The sequence below is a fragment of the Malaclemys terrapin genome, chromosome 1 (genome assembly GCF_027887155.1).
Source record: "Malaclemys terrapin pileata isolate rMalTer1 chromosome 1, rMalTer1.hap1, whole genome shotgun sequence".
NCBI classification, from domain to species: domain Eukaryota; kingdom Metazoa; phylum Chordata; order Testudines; family Emydidae; genus Malaclemys; species Malaclemys terrapin.
Genome location: NC_071505.1, coordinates 72057852 through 72080940, shown reverse-complemented (window position 1 = coordinate 72080940; position 23089 = coordinate 72057852). Strand labels below are relative to the sequence as shown.

At 40.7% G+C, this 23089-nt stretch overlaps 1 protein-coding gene and 1 long non-coding RNA gene across 4 annotated transcripts in view; one reads left to right on the top strand and one right to left on the bottom strand.

Moving 5' to 3' along the window:
* LOC128836672 (uncharacterized) overlaps nt 1-23089 on the bottom strand; it is a 65423-nt gene that overhangs the window by 3011 nt on the left and 39323 nt on the right. The window lies entirely within an intron of this gene.
* Nucleotides 1-23089, top strand: part of PAWR (pro-apoptotic WT1 regulator) — a 146830-nt gene that overhangs the window by 94761 nt on the left and 28980 nt on the right. For both annotated transcript variants that reach the window (XM_054027147.1, XM_054027140.1), the window contains exon 4: nt 20747-20781. In XM_054027147.1, coding sequence (XP_053883122.1) covers nt 20747-20781 — 35 coding nt within the window. The remainder of the gene's footprint in view (nt 1-20746; nt 20782-23089) is intronic.

Here is a 23089-nt window from a genome sequence, read left to right as displayed (position 1 = left end):
GCTCTGAGGGCTCATCTATTTCTAACCACAGACTTTCCAACCTGATTTCGAGTTGCATTTCTCTGTTATCAACTACAGAACGTGACTCCTCCTACTTTTATCAGAACTCACTCCACCAGATCCATGGCAGCCTCAGTGGCCTTTCTATGTAACGTCCCCCTTAAGGACATTTCCCGAGCTGCCGTTTGGGCTTCTGAAAATATGTTTGCAAAACATTATGCTCTTACACAGGGACCTATCACCGATATGCGTGTGGGCAGAGTTGTTCTATCTACTGCATTCCTTCCAGAGCTGAAGTCCCTATCTCCTTGATACCGCTTTTCAGTCACCTACAGTGGAGCACCCACAGGGACACCTCTCAAAGAAGAAGAGGCGGTTACTCACCTGTGCAGTAACTGATATTCTTTGAGATGAGTGTCCCCGTGGGTGCTCCACTCCCCACTCTCCTCTCCTCTACTTCGGAGCTGGGGCAGCCTCCGTTGTAGAGAAAGAACTGAGGAGTTTGGCCGCGCGTGCGCACTATTAAGACAAGACTGGTATGAGAGGCAGGCTCTGTGCATGTGCGGCTGATACGCATACTGCTGTAAAAATCTCCAAACAGCGGCGCATGAGCGCACCAACACCTACAGTGGAGCACCCACAGGGACAGTCATCTCGAAGAATGTCAGTTACTGCACAGGTGAGTAACCTCCTCTTTCATGGTGTGTGTATTTTATAAATTCTGTATATTTTGAATATTAACAGATAGACCTACAATAACATTTGTACATAATCTTAAGACTGATAGTATTTTCAAAAAGCCCTATTAAATAGGGAGGAAGTACTGGAAAGAACAGGAAATTACTTTTGTTTTTGGAAGATCTATCATTCTTCTTCAAAAAGTAGTCAGTCTGTGAATTTGTACATTGGAACTTTTAAGTAGAATTTAGACATAGATCAATTGTGGGAGTAATGCAAATTGTCTCTCAAAATGACTAGATGGTGACCTGTGTGGCTCAAGGTATTGATGATGAGTTGCACAAGGATCTTCAGTTCTATCTTCACAGTTTGAATTTAGCACGGGATGGAAGTGACAGAAAATTTTCTGATCTTTCGGTGTTCTACATGAAATAAACTACTAGTCTGTCAACTTTCTAATGACCAGGAATTCACATCACTATATCACTATCATTTCTGCTTCCATCACCCCAGTTGGCATCTCCTTCCAGATTGGCAGTACCAGAATGGCAATATTTATCTGAAACACCCTATCCTGTAAAGCATGTATTGTTCCTCATGGGGAAGGAGTTTAATGATTTCTTTTGACTCACCAGAGAGAGATGATGTGTTGCTCCAAACGAATAAAGGCTCACAGCATGCTGTTTGTCAGTCTCAGCAAAGGACTAAATGGGCATGGACTTGAACTACCACCTCCTGTCCGGGACACAGGTGAAACATGGTGTGGAGGGAATGATGGCATGCTACTGCCCAGGCTATACTTGTTCTGCGTATATACTGGTGGTGGTAGTGGGGATGTGGATGCATCCGTTAGAAACATGACAGACCACTAACTTATAGATCAGGTATCCCCACTTATAGGAAAGTGTCAGACAACCTTAATAAAACCCTCTTATCAGTTGCTTATATCTTTGTCAAACTTTAATGGTTTGGGCTCTAATTCTACATGCCGATGTCTGACTTAGGCTGGATTATTTTTGGAAAATCTCTGTCAAAATAGTTCAGTCACTTTCAATAATAAGACTAGGGCCAAAAATACATTGTTTTGCCCATGTTAAAAAATTAATTTGGCATCTCTTTTCTTTCAAAAGTTCTAGTGCACTGATGTCTTTGAGCAGGGACTTAAATTTGGCAGGGAAATAGCCTTTGTGTCAGGAATGTGCCTTTTTTCATCTCTTTGAAAATCCTCCCAAACTTGATCAGTTTCTAAATCTTTGAAAAATGATAATTTGCACAGACTCCGTTAGATTTAATTGATTTTTATTAGCTAAATTCCCCCAAATTCTGTCGTTACTGAGAATTGCTCAGCAAGGGACTGAGCAGGACTTTTCCTGCAATTGCTGCTGTGTCGGGGCACCTGAACTGACAGCAGGGAACCTGTCTCCCCTGTTTATAATGACACCTGCTGGGCCCAAGCAGCATGTAAGACGAAGCTGCCTGATTTGTAAGCAGAGGGACAAGAGACAGGCTGCTGGGAGAGGAGATTAGGACTGGAGGCTGGCAGAAAGTTTGGGAGGGGAAACACTGGTCTGGCTGGGCAAGGAGACTGGGAGCCAGTAAATGCGGGGTGGGGGACTGAGCTCAGATAAGGAGTCAGGGTGCTGGGAGAGAGCTAAGACTTGCTGAGCTAAAGAGCCTGGGACAAGAAGCGTGGGGAGCGGAGTGGGTCACAGATTGGAGCGGGAGCCCATGGCCGGAGGAAGAGCAGCTGAGACCGTGGACACAAGGAACATGGGTAAAGGAGGGCAAAAGAGATGGATCAGATGAGAAACAAGGGAGCAAATGAGATCTGGCTGGGCAAGGAGATTGAGACTGGGAACCAGTGAGGCAGGGGAAAGGAGTTGTGGTGGAGGGAAGATGGATCTGGTGAGGAGCTGGGATGGTGGGAAATTTGATCTCTTGTTGGGCAAGGAATATGATGATCAAATGATGGGGATGAGGGCTAATGGGAAGTAGCTTTTAAAGGAGACTGAGACTGGGATGAGAGGAGTGGACAATGAGAATGGCTAGGTTAGACTCGGACAAGGAACCAGCACTGGGAAGAGACAGGATTAGGATAGAAGGGGTCAAGCTGGTAGGGAAATGGACAGAAGCGTCTATGGCCACTAGAACATATTTCCCCTAGGGCCTGGAACAGAACCCAGATTTCTTGGGTCTGACCATTCCTCTCCCGTCAGCAAATATCTGTGAAATCCACTGGCTAAGTGTCCCTCTCCCTCTAATATTAGTCTGCATAATTAATGGATCACAGCCTACTCTATCAGATACTCCGTGAGAGCAAGTGTCAGAGGTCTGTGCACTGGGTGTCACACATACTTTTCATATTTAAATATGACCTATAGTTTAAGAGAAATCACATCTATTTTGGCAGAAGAAAACTTGTATGTAATTATAGCAAGTTGTATATGTAACCATTGAGAGAGTTTAATCTCTGCTGGAAGGTTTGATGTGAACTCAGTATTTTAACATTTGTCAGAATAGATTAAACTACTGATGATAGACAAACTTTCATTTTCTTTTTCTTTTTTTAAAGTGACATATTTTCATCATCTGTGTTCAATAAAATGTACTTTTAGTACATCAGTGGTTTAAATTCAGATAGTTTTGTTCCACAAATGCATTTCAATGCCACTAACAAAACATTAAACTTACCCATGAAGTCTTTTATAATTGATTACGAGTTCTTGTATAAATATAATCCTAAGAACTACATAAAAATAACACTGGACCAACTTAAACTTCCCAGAACTGGGCATGTCACAGTAGAGGCTTCTTACTTCATCTTTAAGGCTTTTGTGTCCTTTAATTCTAGGTCTTAGTGCAGCTTAGTGCAGACAGAATGAGATGCAATAAGTCTGGATTTCTTGTCTTTCGTTTCTCTAAATTCAAATAAGATGTCTCCATTAAGAAATTTTTGTTCAGTTTTTTTGTGGTTTTCCCATTCACAGATCGACACAGCTGAGATGAATATCTATTTACAGGGTCGTGCAAGTGTTAAATGTCATACTTCCTAACTCTGCATTAATAGCCTGATTTATTACTTTTTCTTTCACCCTCAGGTTCATGAAGTTTTTTTCCTATCTTGCTTTCCTCTTTAGCCCATGCCATACCAGCTGGAACTTTCATATTGGCACGAGCAATGGGAAGCACAATAAGTCAAACTCCAAGCCATTTTTTTTTATTTGGTAGGCAGATACCCTCAATTGAAGGAGCAGATGGCTTTGCCAGTTCTTCTGTGTGCATTCCTCTGCTGACCAGCATCACTTTGTCTCCTCTGGAATGAACATGAGACTGCTGGTTTGCAGCCAGGTCTCTTTCTCTCAAATAACTAGGGAGAACAGGAAAGAAATTTTTGTTCATCTGTAAAAAAAGACACTGTGCTGAATGCTGTTGCAGCTCCTCACAATCTTCCCTTACAGTTTCATATAAATATTGAGCAGGAGTGGTGATGATAAAGTGCTGTGACATTACTCAGCTGAGACAACTCTGGGAAGGTAGAGGTACTATCTTGCATTATAAATTGTAAGGATTTTGAAAGGAACAAGTGAAGCCCCTTTAAACTGGCAAGTCCACTCCTCCCAGGTCCTCTAATATAGTAAGTAGCATCGCATGACTGATGTCAAAAGCTGCTGATACTAGTAGCATGGATGTCTGGCATCTGTCCACTACCCCTAAACTAGAGAACACTTTAGTTAATGCTGTTTTCATGCCAGAACCAAGTTTGAAAGTTTGGCTTACAAGGATCCAAGAAAATCAGAGGGTGTCATTACTGGATATGGTTTCAGAGTGGTAGCCGCGTTAGTCTGTATCAGCAAAAAGAATGAGGAGTACTTGTGGTACCTTAGAGACTAACACATTTATTTGGACATAAGCTTTCGTGGGCCCACGAAAGCTTATGTCCAAATAAATATGTTGGTCTCTAAGATGCCACAAGTACTCCTCATTCTTATTACTGGATATGGCTTTCTCAGTCACCTCCGTCATTTCTTTGTAGTACTGGCAAGGTGATAGTTTTCCGGCATTGGGTTTTTGAACAAGGTCTGAACCCCAAAATGTTTAAGATCTACCGAGAGCTTGCCTTTCCTGAGAAAGGTATTCATTATATCACTCAGTCTTCATGGGCTTTACTTATCCGAGAGAGCAGATCCATGTAACTGGTAGTCAAGCGAAGTTCATTCCACCTGGAATCTCCAAGAACTATTTTAATGCAAATTGTGACATGAGCTTGAAGGCAGGTTACACTGCAATGATGTGGGCCTTGTGAGTATCTAGATGAAAGTGGTAGACCTGAACAGGGCTTGGCATGTGGTGGACTCCTGCCAAATATATTCATACATGTCTAACTGAGTAAAATAGATTCCTTTTCTATCTTGCAGAAAACATAGGCAAAAAAATATTTTGCTATAGAAACAGGTGTATAGATGGGTTCTCAAACCTTTTCATAGTGTGTATCATAATATTGTCCTTCCCACTTACAGTTGCATAACATCATGGTGGCAAAAACAGCAATTACTTACATAAAAAATGTTGATATATTTTTACTGCCAAGTGTCTGCTCTTGGAAAAAAAGCTAATTATACGTCATTTTCCTGCTGCTCTTCATTTAGTCTCCTTCCATCTTTTCTGTTCCTTGCGCTCTCTTCTATACAAGCTTCTCTGTTCCCTGATCGTCACCTCCTACCCTACTGTTGGCTGCCCTCTCTCCTGGATGTGGTGCCCAGCTATTTGGTCCTTTTTTATCCCTGTTCCCTTGGATATGCTCCTCACCTGTCCCGTGGTAGCACCGTTCTCATGGAGGCTCTCACAGGTTGGATTAAGCTCCCTCTGCCGGACACTCACCACCCACACCCCCAGCCGGAGCCCTCAACCCCATGCCCCAGCCCAGTGAAAATGAGTGAGTGAGCGAGCCAGGGTGGGAGGCGGGGGGGAGAGCCAACGGCAGAGCGAGAGGGGATGGAGTGAGCGGGTGGCGGGGCCTCGGGAAAGGAGCAGGGTGGGGCAAGGGTTTTTGGTTTTCTGCAGTTAAAAAGTTGGCAACCCTAATATCTGCCACAGTGCCTCAAAGCAGCTGTCCATATATCCAGAGCTTGGGAGTAGTGGGCATATTACTTTTGCCATTTGCAGATTTATTAAGGTGTGTGTATATAAAACTTGTATGTATTTATTTGTATCTTTCCCCCACCCCATTTGTATCTTTCCCCCATCTCATAACTTTTGTCTTAGAGTGTATACTCATGGCAAAGACCATGTTTTCATATGTTTTGTGCATGTCAAGTACAGCGGAGTCTTGATCCTCATAGGGACTTCTGGGGTCTACAATATGTATAAACAATTGAGTGTTAATCCCAGGAATAAAAGAATGTCTTTTTCTTTTTTTTTTTTTTCCTGTGGTCCAATCTTTGCCCATCCTGTTAGCCATGTTAACACAAAAAGTATACATTACATAACTCTCTTTTAAATGGTCTTGGTTCCAGCCTTGACAGTGTGCAAATGAAAGGAAGATCAAAATGTGAAAAATTTTTGTCGAGCTATTCAATTACAATAGGTCAGCCTTTATTTTTGTTTGATTTTTAGCAGATTCCTGTTTAAATGTATTTTAGTTGATTAATAAGAATGGATGAGGTAATCACCACCCAACAGTTCCACAAAACAAAACTTACCTTTTTAGAACGGCTACTTATCAGAGAGATATTACTCGATAAATAAAGATTCTCCATATTTTGAAATAATCTCTAGAAAATCCTTAACAGAAAAAATATTTAACGGAGTAATTTTGGAAATCTGAATATAAAATCTGATGGGGAGTTTATTGCTGGGGGGTGGGGTTCCTCTGTAGAAGGGTTTGGACATTGTATAGTTACAGTGGCATAGAGGGAGCAATGGGAATGTGATGAAATGGCATAAATACCTCTACTCCCAGCTTCACGGGAACATGGTGTGAACAGGAGGAGACAGGATGGAAGCTGCAAGGATAGCTTGCAACTTGTGAAAGCTTTACTGTGTAAAACAACTTCAGTGTTGTTTTTGTGTGAAAATTCCCTCCAGAAATCTTCAAGGGGTTGGAATCAACTGTAGGTGGGATTTCTATGACACTATAACTCCTAACACAACAGTTCTCTCAAGGAGACCTGGTAGGGGTCGGGGGGAGGTGTAGGGGAAGTAGAGGGGGTACTTCTTTGGCCTCTCAGTATTCCCATAGCTATTTGTTCTTGGGTTCTGGAGCATACTCTCTGCATCCTCTTTCTCTGCAATTCCTTAAGTTTAAATAAACCTTTGGTAGATCTTTGTCTTTTGCCAGGCTTAAGTTCTGCAGATTCCGTGGACCTCATCACAAAATTTTAGTCCAGCTTACTGCAAGCTACATAGTGCCTTTGCTAGGAACAGAGAGCCACAGCCAAGAGAACATACTGGAGAGCAATCGGAGTTGAAAATGTAGTGTTCCAGACAAATAGTCTCAAAGGATTCATGTGTTACATCAATTTTTCACAAATAAAGAAAATCCCAGTTAGCACAATTATGACAGAAAACAGTGTTCCCAGTTTTGCTCTAGAGCCAGGAGAGACCCTTGCATCCCTGATAAATAACTCCCAACTATATTGAAGTCAAGATTTGTTTTTATATACACTTTCCTTCTAAATAAGTCTGCTTCAAAGAGTGATAAGATTGGATGTAACCTCTCATAGTAGTTTATTTTCTATTTGAGCACATCAGTTTTGGGATTTGAACCTCCCTAGTCCTCACATCAGAATCTCCAGCTCAGATACTGTTTCTTCTGGGTCTAATCATAGAGTTGGGATGAGTGTGTCTCATAAACTTTGTCAGAAGGGACCATCATGATCATCTAATCTGACCACCTGTACGTCAGAGGTCACAGAACCTCACCCACCCCTGAAATAGACAACTAACCTCTGGCTTTGTTACTGAAGTCTTCAAATCATGGTTTAAAGACTTCAAGTTACAGAGAATTCATCATTTACGCTAATTTAAACCTGCAAGTGACCTTGCCCCGTGCTGCAGAGGAAGGCAAAAAAACCCAACCCTTGATCTCAGCCAATCTGACCCAGGAGAAAATTGCTTCCCAAATATGTTGATCAGTGAGACCCTTCAAGATCTTCCTTAGCCTGGCAGGCTGTGTATTCACCATTCATATAATAAACACTTTTTAATAGATATTTTGATATAAAATCCTACAAGACAGTGGTAGACCTAGTCAAGGTACATCCCAGTTGTGGGGTACAGACCTCCTCTAACTACATAGAGTTTTAAATCTACCAGTGCCGTGTCTCCACCAGCACGGTGTGTAAAAAAACACATTGTTTTTACTGAAGAAAAATAGCTTAGACTATTCCAGAGAATTTAAGCAGGATTTACTTGGACAATTGTTAGTCTTCAACAAAGAAAGCCTATGCCTTAAAATGGAAAACATTTTCATTGAGTTTTCAACAGGTATGGTAATCTTAATCAAAATTGCAGGCAATTATGTAAACTATTACTGATTGTTTAGTTTAGTTTGGATTGTGCCAGATTTCAGTTACAGTTAATATTGCAGTTGTTAGTATACCATCCTACAGTCTTGAGGGTCTTCAGTCTCTTACATCCTACCATTCTGAAATTCTTGAAAGAGTTTGGACCTATTTTCCCACTTCATGTGTCCTCCCTCCTGCATCTTTGGACTTTTAAATTTGTGTTTTAAAAAGCTGATGGAGCTATAGTTTGAGCCTGTGAAGGGATAGACACTGAGGGTATATCTACACTGCAATTAAAAACCCACGGTTGGCCCATGCCAGTTAACTTGGGCTCAGGAGCTGTTTAATTGTGGGGTAGATGTTCAGGCTCAGGCTAGAGCCTGTGCTCTAACATTCTGTGATGTCAGAGGGTCCCAGAGTTTGGACTGTGGCCTGAGCCTGAAAGTCTACACTACAATTAAACTGCCCTTTAGCCCAAGCACCGCAAGCCCAAGTCACTGATATGGGCCAGCTGCGGGTGTTTAATTGTAATGTAGACATATCCATAGGGTACTAGTGCATGTCAATAGTATGGTTGTACGCAGGCAACATAGTCTACTTTAATGGCAGTGGCTTGTAACTATTTTTTTAAAAATTGGAACAGTGCTTGAAGATGAACATTCTAATGTACAAACACAGGGATCAACTAAACTAAGAAAATCATGTTTTTTAAAAAGTTTTAACTAATGCATTTTAACTAACATGTTTTTGAACACTAATATATATAAGGTTTAACAGATCTTTGGTAAGCTAGTTGTGGCCAACACCAGACAACTCTGTTAGTTCAAACCTGTTGGCTAACACATTTTTGAGCACATCCAGATTTTCGGTAAACTACATGTTGCCCAAGTGAAATAACCAGTAGCTGGAAGGAAAGTTAATCTGAATTGATTAGATGGGGAAAGAGAAGAAACAGTTTTAAATTACATAAATTGTTAATAGTAACATTTATTGTTGAAAGCTGTCGCAATAAAGTGCAAGAGATGAAACCATGCCTTTGAAGTTATTTTTAAGTACATTATTGGTGCAAAAGTGTTTAATTACAACCTCACTTCTTAAAACGGAATCTATCTCTGAAAATATTTTCCCACTATAAAAGAAACCAGTGTGTTAATATTACTAATGACTTCATACATTCATCTCTTCTCTCTGCCAGCTTCTTTGCCAGTCCATTTACTTATTTGTTTATTTGTTGGTTTATTGCTTGTTTGCTTGCACTCAGACTTTCTCTGACACTCAAACTCTTTCCAGTCAGACTTTGTGCAGGGAGGTCTTCTTGAGACTCTTAGATGAGTTACTTTGTCTTTGCAGCTCTTGAAATGGAATGCATTATTTTACCAATTCACCAAGTGTTTTTAAATATGAATATAATCAAAACAAATTTCAAAACTTCAGGTGGGTGCCACACTAAAAAGGCTATAAATATAAACCAGAGGTACATTGTACTATTCTTATCTATTAAGCATGGGTACTATCTACTGTGAAGACAAGACACAGATGAAGTCACTGTCCTTCCCCAAAGATTTTGCAGTCTCAAAGGAGTTTTCAGTTTGTCACAATCCTTTGTATTTCATTTCCCTTCCCTTTTCTTTTTAATTTCCTTAGGCAAGAAACCAGTGTTTTGCTTAAACTAATATTATGTCTTGGAAAAGTTGTGAAAGACCCATTTTTGTCTGAACAGGTACATAATACAGTTTATTATAAAAGTGCATCTATTTGTATCTTCCAAATGTCTTTTGGATAACTAATGCATATTCTAATAATCTTTCAAAATAGAATGACAGCACAAAAACACAGCTCTTGGCATCACAGTTCTATTCTGTTGCGTGCACTGAGAACCAAAATAATACTTTAAACTGTGTGTTTGTTATAAAAATGCCAAAATAACATAAGCCAAACTTTACCAAGTCTGCAAGGCAACTTTGCTGATCAGAATACTAATTTATGGGGGTTTTTTATGTTTATCTGTTGTTTATAAACTCTATCTCGGTGTTTGATACCTTGTTTAAAACACAGCACAATGCTCTGTTAATTGCTTTTCCAGTGTTGAAATACTTGCCATTTATAGCAAACATATAGCTAGCTTGACATTCTTGTGCTCCTGATTATTTCCCTTTTCCTATCTTTGCCTTCCTCCAAAACTGGTTATCTTAATACCACTGCCAAATTTTCTAACCACTATACATAACTCCGAATATGATGAACAGCTCTGCAGACAGGCTTCAGAAAAATGGAGGAACCACTTACTGCATCTCACATACACCAGGAGGGACTGCCACAGACAAGAAATCCTCACATGTTCCCACATGGTGAAAGAAAAAAATCAGGAAAGTTACCTGGAAATCATGTAAGAAATCCAAAAGAACTATTAAAGGAAACCTGATGACAGCCATCCAACATGAAAACAAAGGGTAGGTCTACACTTACCTCCGGGTCCGGTGGTAAGCAATCGATCTTCTGGGATCGATCCCGGAAGTGCTCGCCATCGACGCCGATACTCCAGCTCGGCGAGAGGAGTACGCGGCATCGACAGGGGAGCCTGCCTGCTGCATCTGGACCTGCGGTAAGTTCGAACTAAGGTACTTCGACTTCAGCTACGTTATTAATGTAGCTGAAGTTGCGTACCTTAGTTCAAAGTGGGGGGTTAGTGTGGACCAGGCCTAAAAGTGGAGCCAACTACCCACAGAACACCACTGGGAGAAACCACAACCCGAACACTACACAACACCCAAATATCAATTTATCTAGACCACCCCTGACTGGAGCTGAGTTATCTGTAACGGACTGAACTTCTGCCCCCTCACAGAACCATGCTACCATGTGGAGAACTAGAAGAATTCTTCAAAGAATTATTTCACAACAATGACACCACCACTCACAATTACCACATTCCCACCACTAGTCATAACAAAAAATAATCATCTGACGGGACATCACAGAGCAGACAAAACCACGCTCTTGATCATTACATTGATTGCATTGGGGGAAAAAAATGCCTATGCAATCCTTAACGAAGATCATATCTACCACAGTCTATCCACTGCTGAGGGGACAGCTATATAGTCCCTGATATTTAATCACCAGATAGTGATCAAACCTGCAGACAAAAGGGGCACCATCATAATCCTCAACTATGATGATTATGTTAGGAGGCCAACTGACAACTCTCTGACACCACCTACTATAAAGAACTCAAAGAAGACCCCCTACGATAGTTTATCCTAAATTTATGGGTATAATCAAATCCTTTCTCCAACAACTCCAAGAGAAACTCTATGAACTCATGTCCCATGAACCTACCCCAGGACCCTTCTACATGCTTCCAAAGATATACAAACAAGGGAATCCAGGCAGACCCATCATATCTGGCCATGGCACTCTTACTGAAGTAATATCGGGACTTGTAGAAACCATCCTCAAACAAAAGACCACACAAAGGACCAGCTTCCTCCAGGACACAACCAACTTGCCTCACAAACTCCATGACATTAACACCCTCCCTCAGAACACCATCTTTGCCACTAGGGTTGTCATTTCTGTATACTCCAACATGCCTCACAATGACAGCATATCTGCCTGCCTCAAATATTTATAAGACAATGGATAACCCTCAGATAGACACCCCAAATAAATCTTCAAACTCATCATTTCTTCCTCACCATAACAATCTTATATTTAACAACAAATACTTTGTCCAAACCATGAGAACAGCCATTGGTACTAGGATGGCTCTCCTATTCGCCAACTTTGAAGAAGAATTTCTGGACAAATGCACCAGGAAACCAATGATATACCTATGATACATGGATGATATTTTCATCTTCTAGACAGATGACTTAAACTCCCTCTTAGATTTCCATTACAACTTCAGCAACCACCACTCTCTCTGGAACACTTCTATACTATACTAGCATCAACTTTCTGGACACCACAATCCGTTTCAACAATGGAAGCCTATGAACAACTATATACAAGAAGCCCACAGATTACCACACTTACCTTCAGAGCTCCAGTAACTACCCCAAACACACTAAGAAATCTATTCTGGCACTCAGATACCACAGAATATGCTCTGAGGAGAAAGTCTGGGATATACACCTTAGCACACTCAAAACTGCCTTCATCAAACAAGGACACTCCACCAGAGAAGTAGATCGCATCATGGAATGGGCCAAATACCCCGAGACAACCTGCTTCAATACAGAAATAAAACCCACTCCAACTGCACACCCCTAGTTGTCACCTATCATAGAAGATTAGGGTTGGACGAGACCTGAGGAGGTCATCTAGTCCAACCCCTTGCTCAAAGCAGGACCAACGCCAACTAAATCATCCCAGCCAGGGCTTTGTCACACTGGGCCTTAAAAACCTTTAAGGATGGAGATTCTACCACCTTCCTAGGTAACCCATTCCAGTGCTTCACCACCCTCCTAGTGAAAAAGTTTTTCCTAATATCCAACCTAGACCCCCCCCCACCCCACCTCACCTTGAGACCATTGTTCTGTCATCTGCCACCACTGAGAACAGCCAAGCTCCATCCTCTTTGGAACCCCCTTCAAGTAGTTGAAGGCTGCTATCAAATCCCTCCTCACTCTTCTCTTCTGTGCACTAAATAAGCCCAGTTCCCTCAGCCTCTCCTCATAAGTCATGTGCCCCCAGCCCTCTAATCATTTCCGTTGCCTTCTGCTGGACTCTCTCCAATTTGTCCACATCCTTTCTGTAGTGTGTGTGTGTAGTGGGGGCAAAACTGGATGCAATACTCCAGATGTGGCCTCACCAGTGCAGAATAGAGGGGAATAATCACTTCCCTCGATCTGCTGGCAATGCTCCTACTAATGTAGCCCAGTATGCCGTTAGCCTTCTTAGCAACAAGGGCACACTGTTGACTCATATCCAGCTTCTTCCACTGTAATCCCCAGGTCCTTTTCTATAGAACTGTCCCCAGCCTGTAGCAGTGCATGGGATTCTTCCATTCTAAGTGCAGGACTCTGCACTTGTCCTTGTTGAACCTCATCAGATCTATTTTGGCCCAATTCTCCAATTTGTCTAGGTCACGCTGGACCCTATCCATATCCTCCAGCATATCTACCTCTCCCCTCAGCTTATTGTCATCCACGAACTTGCTGAGGGTGCAATCTATCTCATCATCCAGATCATTAATGAAGATATTGAACAAAAACGGCCGCAGGACCAACCCCTGGGGCACTCTACTTGATACTGGCTGCAAACTAGACATTGAGACGTTGATCACTACCCGTTGAGCACGATGATCTAGCCAGCTTTCTATCCACCTTATAGTCCATTCATCCTTGAACCCATTTGGGGTATATCCAACAACTGCAATCATACTTGATGGGGATCTTTTCTGAACCTCCTCTTCTGGCCTTCAAACAACCCCCAACCTCTCCAGGCTCATCGTCAGAAGCAAGCTCCCCATAGACTAGGACACCAATTCAAAGTGGCAGACCCTGCTAGAAGAATAGATGCAAAACCTGAAGATGTATCTCCACTGCTATAATGATCAACACCCTCCCAACACACCTTTCAAGATCCAGGCGTCCTACACATGCCTATCACAACATGTGGTGTACCCCATCTAGTGCACTAAATGCCTCAGTAACTACTATGTGGGTGAAACCAGATTGTCACCACACTCTCAAATGAACTCATATAGAAAAATAAGACAAAAACACCCTCTCACCTGTGGGTGAACACTTTTTCACAAACTGATTATTCTGTCTGACCTACCAGTCCTCATCCTCATAGGAAACTTGCACACTTTCAAAAGATGTGCCTGGGAGCTTAAATTCATAATTTTGATGGACGATAAAAATCACAGTCCTACTAAAGACACTGGATTAATGGTTTATTACAGTAATCTATAACCAACTAACCTCCCTTTTTTGTCCAATGATTACAGGGGTGTAAACGGGCCACTTCAACTTGAATGTTCTCTTTGAGTATGTGCTAACTTCTTATGCTAAATTGACAGGTTTCAGAGTAGCAGCCGTGTTAGTCTGTATCCGCAAAAAGAACAGGAGTACTTGTGGCACCTTAGAGACTAACAAATTTATTAGAGCATAAGCTTTCGTGGGCTACTGCCCACTTCTTCGGATATGCATCCGAAGAAGTGGGCAGTAGCCCACGAAAGCTTATGCTCTAATAAATTTGTTAGTCTCTAAGGTGCCACAAGTACTCCTGTTACTTATGCTAAACTATCTGTTCAACCTTGGATTTAGCTGTGACACTCTGAAGGCAGGTCTACACCTAAAAACACTGCATCGGTGCAGCTGCAGTGTGTAAGTGAAAACACTCCTACGCCAACGGGAGAAGCTCTCCCACTTAATCCACCTACCCAAGAGACTGTAGCTATGTTGACAAGAGAAGCTCTTCCATTGACATAGCAGTGTCTACACCTGGGCGAGGGTTAAGTTGGTATATCTACATTGCTCAGGGGTGTGAATTTTTCATGTTGCTGAGCAATGTACTTATACCGATCTAGGTCTGTAGTATTGAGCTGGTCTGAGTCCCTTTCCCAGACCCAAGGAAGAGCTTTGTGTAGCTCAAAAGCTTGTGTCTCTCACCAACAGAAGTTGGTCCAATAAAAAGATATTAGCTTACCTGCTCCTCTCCCCACATTTTCATTCCTGTCTTACAAGTGGATGTAATTGTGTACCTCACTGCCTGATTTGCCCACACTAAAGAAGCTCCCTTTGGAAAATTGTCCCCAGGTATTTGCATTATATACATGAAGATGGAGATCATCAATGAAAGTAAGTGATTTTTTTTAAAAAGCATTATAAAGTTCCTCTTCTCCTTGGAGAACAATGAAGTTGTATACTGTGTTGCAATATTAAGATAATGTCTAGTGTAATAGATCCATAGAGGCTATAGGAACTACCTTTAAATTTTTTTGGTGATTGGTTACTAATTCTTAAATCCTATGTAAATGGTAAACATTATCTGACATCATTATTTCAAGCTTTTTCAGTAATATGTGTATACATTATATGCCATTAACTGTAATTACTTGTCGCTTCAGTAAAGACCTCTGTGGGAAGATGAGTGGAGGCCCATATCATATCTGAATTTAGTCAGCCTTTTAGTGCCTCACTTAAGGAGTTCAGAATTGCCATGTATAAACATTTTACAATATTAAGACACATTAATGTTTGTTTGGCAAATGGGATGTTTATGAGCTGGAGACTGGTGTCCTCTATTCAGGGGATAAATATGGCATGCACAGTAGAAATGTTTCCCTCATGACCAGGGGAAAGCATTTTTAGAAGTGAGAGAATAACTGCTCATAGGTACTGATTTGGTTCTTTGCCTCTTTTGAGACTGTCACAGGATACTATTTAGTGTCAGTCATGGTGCTGGGTCTTTTAATACTATGGACTGATGTTCTGGGGAGTTAGATTGAGACCACCAAATTCTTTTCACATAAGGTAGCAAACAGCCATCTCTTCACACACTATTATTCTGAGCCATATTTTGACTAGTGGTTGAAGGCTGAAAAGTGCTATGTCCCATACTCTGTTTTCTGACCATCTGGTCCCCCATATATAAATATGTATATAGGCCACTCTCTAGATTAAAAAGAGGGGGCAGAGTGGCATTCTGTGGAATTGCCAAATACTAGATACATGTTCACATTGACTCTTCTGTCACTAGGCTAATAGAAGTGAAGAATGGAGATCAAGGAGAGGAGAACAAGGAAGGATAGTAATTCTTGAACTCAGAGTGCTGACAGTGCAGACCTTGGTTCCAGAGGGAGTTGCCTCTTGTATGTGATATGAATCTGTACCTTTTGTTACTGTGAGGAATTGATTTAAAAGATTAAATTTTTCTTTAATTAAAAAAAAAAGCTTTATTCAATGAAATATCATTTGGTGATCAAATGTTATTCTGGAGTATGGAGGAAAAGGGCTTAGAATGATCTCTACTCTGTGGCACCTGACGATTCTGCTGTGCTTGTGGAATCTTCCAGTGACCACTATTTTTGGGTTTATGGCAGCTTGGAGCTACCTAAGTGGAACAAAGTTTGCTGAAATGTATAAAAGAATTGAAGTCTTCTCCCTCACTTCAGCCTATTTTGAATCTCTTAACTCTTGTTGTTATTGCCCCTGTTGTGTGGTATTATTAGTGATCAATAAACAAACATAATGCAATAATTTATATATATATATAAAACTCAGTGTAATGATGTAACTAGGGCATGAAAAAATAAGATCTTGAGGAAAGTTCAGGGGGAAAGGGACTTGATCATATATTTAGGCGCACAAGCAGTGAGCTGTAATAATAAACTTTGTACAAGTTAGCCCCTTCCTGTGGGATTTCCAGTTAATCCTGTCTTCTATTTTTCTTGTAGATCACAAACTTTTTTGTGGCAAATTACTTTCTCTATTTTTGTTTTATTAAACTTTTTAAGCATATTGTTGTTGCTTTACAAATAACACAAATAGCTTAAAGAAGTACGTGATGCTGTTTGGGACAAAAGTTTTTGTTTTTGTTCTTTTTGGGGTGGGGGCAGGAGCATAGGATGGCTGCATTAACTTATGAGTGGTGAAACTTTATACAACACCATATTGTAATGTAATAAATTGGTACTGTTTCTTGCATCCTTCCACTTTTATAAAGCCATACTCTTCACCACTGTGAGTTCACTGGTTCAGGGAGTGGGGGAGGGAGGGAGAATCTAAGTGAATAAATCTTGGTAAACTTAATGTAACAATTTTAAAGTTCTATTTCCTTGGCCATCCAGAGCTAGAAGTGACTGTTTCCTCTTTGAAAGCTGTGAAATACTAGTTTTCCAATGGTATAAAAGTCCCACTTCTAGCCATTGTGAATTGTAAAATAGCTAACACTTGATGTCAGGTTAAAATAGTTAGCTTGCATCTTTCCATAACGAGATCATAATTTTCTTTATCATCGCTGGCTAATTTACTTTTGTACTGTTATCTACATGTAAGACATTACACACTTAACACCCAGGATGCAAAGGGCTTTACAAGAGCGGAAACTAAAATATCTCTTACCTTTCGCTTCATTGATAAACTTAGACCTTTAGATCATTATCATTAATCGATGGGTGTCTTGTTACATTCTTTACTATAATCCGCAATAATGATTGTTCAGCCTCATTAGGCACCTTTTCCCTTGCTTAACTTTTCTTAAAGTGTTTCCTGAATTTTAAACTATTTTTCTTTATTGTTGCAACCAGCTTGGTCTTCGACCAAAAGAATAATTGATTCCTCTTCTTTTTAGAACATCTCATTAAATATTTGTAGACTTGCCGTGTCTAACCTCAACCATCTTTTCACTAGATTAAACATGTCCTACCTTTCCATGTAGATCCCCTCTAAACCTCTGATCTTGAATGGCCACTAGGTATTGACGTGATTATATCCTTGCATATAGTATTTTTATTTCTTAATATACATAATGTATTTTATCACAAGTACTGTAACAGAAAAAAAGTCCTCTTGACTCTCTGCTTGTCTTCCATTTTCCTATCTACAATGCCAGAATAGAAAAGTGATAAATGATTTTTTTAATAATAAAGAGAAATGGTGAATTCTGCTTTCACTGGAGCTTCACTTACTCACATTGGGGATGGGGAGGAGAGGCGGGAAAACCACACAGAGCCTGAAGAGAAACAGGTAGCTGTAAAACTCTCTGAATGCACACACAACAGTTGTAAATTTGTTTTTCAACATCTTTAAGTGGGTAATCATAGGATATTCCTACCAGTTGGCATAATAATAATAAAAAAAATTGCATGGTCATTTTTTTGGCCAAGATCCATCAGCAGGGTACAAAATGCTATATTCATTTCTGCTGTTTCAGTGCACATCTTTCTACCAAAAAACCCCCAAAACCCAATACAACTGGGGAAATGATTCAGGGTAGCTCAGTTTCTTTATTATTACAGAAAAAGAATGCAACACTGAATAGTTATTCAATAAGCTACCTGTCTTGCTTTAATCCCAGAGCATCTTTGAAGACACGTGGAGCAGTACAGCAGCACCATTCATTTCTGTCCATGATTTGTTCCTCTGTTAAGCCCCGCCTGCTCGTGTCCCTGTGTACAATATCCTGCCATTTAGCCGGTGGTCAGCCTCTAGGACAAACTGATCTTGGTTGTGCTTATGTTATTTTCTTTGCCACCATGTCATCTATTTTTCTTCTGCATTATATATCTATAATTATTTGAATTGGCAGAATCTCTTTTCTTCAAGATTAGTACAGCTATTGCTGTTAGCCAGTTGTCTAATAGCTCCTCTTGCTCAGATATCCCCTGTTTTGTTTTGTTTTTTTTCCCTTATGCTTTGATAACACTTGTTGCACTGGCTTTTAGCAGTTCAGCTGTTATGTTGTCTATTCCTGTAGCTTTCCTATTTAACTGCTTCACTGCTCTTTCTTTATCTGATGGTGGTTCAGAGCTGATATCCATTCTGCCTTGCAAGCTGCCCGGTTCATCTTGCATGTCTAGAATGCTTGCTTCTGGGTGAAATGCAGGGTTCAGCACTTTGTCAAAATGTTCCTTCCGGGTTTCCAGCAAGTCTTTGGCATTTGTCGTCCATTCACTGGCAGCCTTCTTCACCACTTGCATCATTGACTAGAGTGAGTTTTCATATAATTTTACCTTTTTGTATATTGTTTACACCTTGTTTTCTTGATGCCTTCTCTAGTTCTTGAGCATCTTCTTTCCAAAACTTTTGCTTGTCCAACCTTTGACTTCTCCACTTTGCATAATGCTTTTACTACTTTCACTTTCCCAGCATTCTTAGCTTGTTTACACCTTTCCTGTAATATTCTTGTTTCCTTGTTTGTACAGATTTTGTTTGCTTATGCATTCCAGTAACTTCCTTTGCTGTTTTGTATTGCATCCTTGAATATTTTCCATCCAGTCTGTAGTGAGATTTCTTCATCATCGCAAATTAATAGCCTGAAATGCCCAGCAAGCTCTACCTTGTATTCCTCCCTCACAGAGCGATCCTTTAACTTATCAAAATCAAATTTGGCTCCAGTTGCACCATCTTTCTTCCACTTAAACTTAATTTTTCCTGCTAGAAGTTCATTATTACTGTCCTACTTGGTCACTGTTGGATATTAGTCCATAGAAGTGGCATCTGTGCCTTTTAATCATAATGTGGTCAGTCTGGGATTTTTTGTTTGGCCATCCTTCTCCTACATACTGTTGGTTCACAGCACCTTATTCTGTAATATTCATTGCAATCTTCTAGGTTTCACCAAGTTGGCTACACCCATTCACCACCCAGAGGATGCATCTCTGTGCTGGAGGTTTCCCAGCTGTGGTTGATGGACCAAAATATTAGTTAAAAATAGCCAATGTGAAGTGTGTGGTTGCAAGCGGTACGGTTTCAAGGTCATACAAAATAAAGGTTCTAAGCTGAATGCTATGAACATTAAAGAAAAATGAAACTCAGTTAATTGAAAAAATTGATAAGTAAACGCAAACTGAATCCTGGACTGCTTGAGATATAGAAAGCTGTTATATTGACAAGTTCTAAATTTAACTGTAACTCTAAAGAAAAACAGGCCTAGGCAACATTGTAGACCACTTAGTAAAAACCTGCATCCATTGCATAGCAGCGGTGAAAAAAGCAAATATGTTCATGGCTTGTATTCAGAATTTTTTTTTTAAAAAAGTAAAATAAATCCACGAACCAGTGATGAGTACAAAGCTGATTCTGTCAAGTTCGAAGTTCAAACATACATTTTTGCAACATTTGAACTACTGTCTAGAAATATGTGAAGATCATGTTTGCAAAATTAACTGAATGCAAATGAACACATTACTGTCTTACTGAGTCTGCAGACAGAATACTTCAGTGTTGCTGCTCAGCAGTTACATAGTGAAATTAAAACACTGGACAGTTTTACTTTTGTCGTTCAGCAGTGGCCCTAAAGAATCGTAGCAGTTTCACTCAGCTGTCCTTTAACAAACCGAGGAGCAACAGTAGAAACAGACATTGGTGTTTTCATAAGGAAGGGTAGAATAATGGAGAGACATCTACCTACACTTTCGGTAGCCAGAACATTCTGGAAGGGTCTTCAAATTTATGTGACTCCTACTAACTAAAGGCTGAAATGTAGTTGGAATGTAGAAAGCATGTCCTTATAGAAATCTCGGACCCTGCCCCTTAACATCTGAGTAGGGCAGGGATCTGGATTTTGCAGCACATGGATGAGGCAGCAATCTGGATTTCTCATCAGAATTTTGGCTCTACCTCTGCTGTAGGGCCCTTTCTTCTTCTCCCCACCTATCTCCTATCCCACCCCACCCTATAGTTACTACCTGCTACTTTTGGACTAGTAGGTCATAGACAGGATAATGTAAAAGCTAGATGTTTATGTTGATCTGAAATTGCAAGTCTAATTTTTAATTATTTGTAAATTGCTTGTATATGAGATGGTTGAGTGTTCATAAAAGCATTAGTGTATTTAATGAAAAGCATGAAATTATATTTTCCTTTTGTTTTTTCAATTTCTTGTAGGAATCCTCTAGGACAGTTTCAAGCAGATATAAAAGGTAAGGGACTTAGTTTCTAAAAATATTATTATCTTTGCATATTGTGAACCTGTCTAAAGTGAAGTGAAGTTGATTAAACATTTGGAATATTTGTCAACAGTAGGGCCTTACTCCCTCTGCTGTAAATACCATGACTTGATTTTTGGGCCAGTATTTAATCACAGGACCTGAGTAAGAGATGTAACCATCTCTTAATAGTTCTTTTATTATTTTGCCATTTTTTAACCAACTAAGCCAGCATTTTGTCAGACTTTACTGGAGTTGGTGCTCTCCATAGCATTCTCCACCAAAGCAGGTAAGTTGGCTGTTGTCTGAAGTAACATAGGAGCCACCTGTTTGTCTCAGTCTTGCATGTGAAGTCACTCCTCTGGTTTGGGGGACAGTTGTCCTTGGGCTGATTTGGTACTGTCCTATTCACCAACATACTGCACTTGCATGTAGGACGGAAGAATCCCATTCACTGTTACAGACGAGGGACTGAATGGCTAGGCAGCAGTTCTGCAGAAAAGGACCTAGGGGTTACAGTGGATGAGAAGCTGGATATGAGTCAACAGTGAGCCCTTGTTGCCAAGAAGGCTAATGGCATTTTGGGCTGTATAAGTAGGGGCATTGCCAGCAGATCGAGGGATGTGATCATTCCCCTCTATTCGACATTGGTGAGGCCTCCTCTGGAGTACTGTGTCCAGTTTTGGGACCCACACTACAAAGAAGGATGTGAAAAAATTGGAAAGAGTCCAGTGGAGGGCAACAAAAATGATTAGGGGTCTGGAGCACATGACTTATGAGGAGAGGCTGAGGGAACGGGGATTGTTTAGTCTGCAGAAGAGAAGAATGAGGAGGGATTTGATAGCTGCTTTCAACTACCTAAAAGGGAGTTCCAAAGAGGATGGATCTAGACTGTTCTCAGTGGTACCAGATGACAGAACAAGGAGTAATGGTCTCAAGTTGCGGGGGAGGGGTTAGGTTGGATATTAGGAAAAACTTTTTCACTAGGGTGGTGAAGCACTGGAAAGGGGTTACCTAGAGAGATGGTGGAATCTCCTTCCTTAGAGGTTTTTAAGGTCAGGCTTGACAAAGCCCTGTTTGGGCTGATTTAGTTGGGAATTGGTCCTCCTTTGAGCAGGGGGTTGGACTAGATGACCTCCTGAGGTCCCTTCCAACCCTGATATTCTATGATTCTATACCTGCCACTAGAGATAGATATACCCAACATCCTGTTCTCTATTTATTCGTTAATGTCTTGTTCGTAGCCTTTGAACCAAGAGTCTTGTGGTCCTAATCTTGGAACTTCAGAGACGAATAGTGCTGCAGTAGTTTGTTTGGTACAGTGGTGAAAGAGTATAAAATTCCAATAACTTGTAATTTTTGGCAACCTAGCAGTAATATAGATACAGCCATCCTTTACTACTCAGTTTCAGTCAGTTTATTAGGAAGTATTACTGAGAATCTGTGGACATGTCAGCTAAAACAAAACATGTCAATAGATTTTTGTTTTAAACTCAACCAAAGAATGTTCCCTTTTTAATGTCCATTATTCAAAAGCTACTTTGCCATACCTTTGGTTTTTCCTGATTACATTAAGATAATCTTTTTGTTCTCTCTACCAAATTTATTTTCTGTCTTCATAGGCTATTGTATTAGAATAGTTGTAACCAACCCTTAGTATCTCTAGTAGTGTGGAGTGTCATTCTACCCCACAGAATTGTTCATTCATCCTTTTATGTCTGTGGCTGATATTCTACATCCTCGGTAGTCTTCACTAGAAGCGGCACAGCTGAACTGATGACGCTGTGCTGCTGTAGTGCGTCTGGTGAAGATGCTCTATGCTGATAGAAGAGAGCTCTCCTGTCAGCATAATAAAACCCCTTCTGTGAGAAGCTCTCCTGCTGACATAGTGCTGTCAACACTGGCACTTAGGTCAGTGTAATTTATGGCACTCCAGGGGCTGGCTTATTCACACCCCCTAAGCCATGCAAGTTATACCGACATAAGTGTGGTCTGTGAATACTTCCCATTGCTACAGCCTTTCCTTGTTCCTGGCTATTCATTTTCTCAAAGAATAATGAATGGAGTTGTCGTCCATAGCCTCCCACCCTGGTCTCTTGTTCACTTTGAATTCAAACCGTCAGTTTCCTCATCCACACTACCTGGGCCCAGCAGAGAAGACTCATTGAGAGCACAGTAGAGACAAGCTCCCTGCTTTCAGGGCCAGTGGAACTGGAGCTCCTCAGTAGGTTAGAAGGCCAACCAGTACTCCAGGTTTTATTTCCTGTCAGCGTACAAGCCTGACGTGGATGCAGATTCCCTT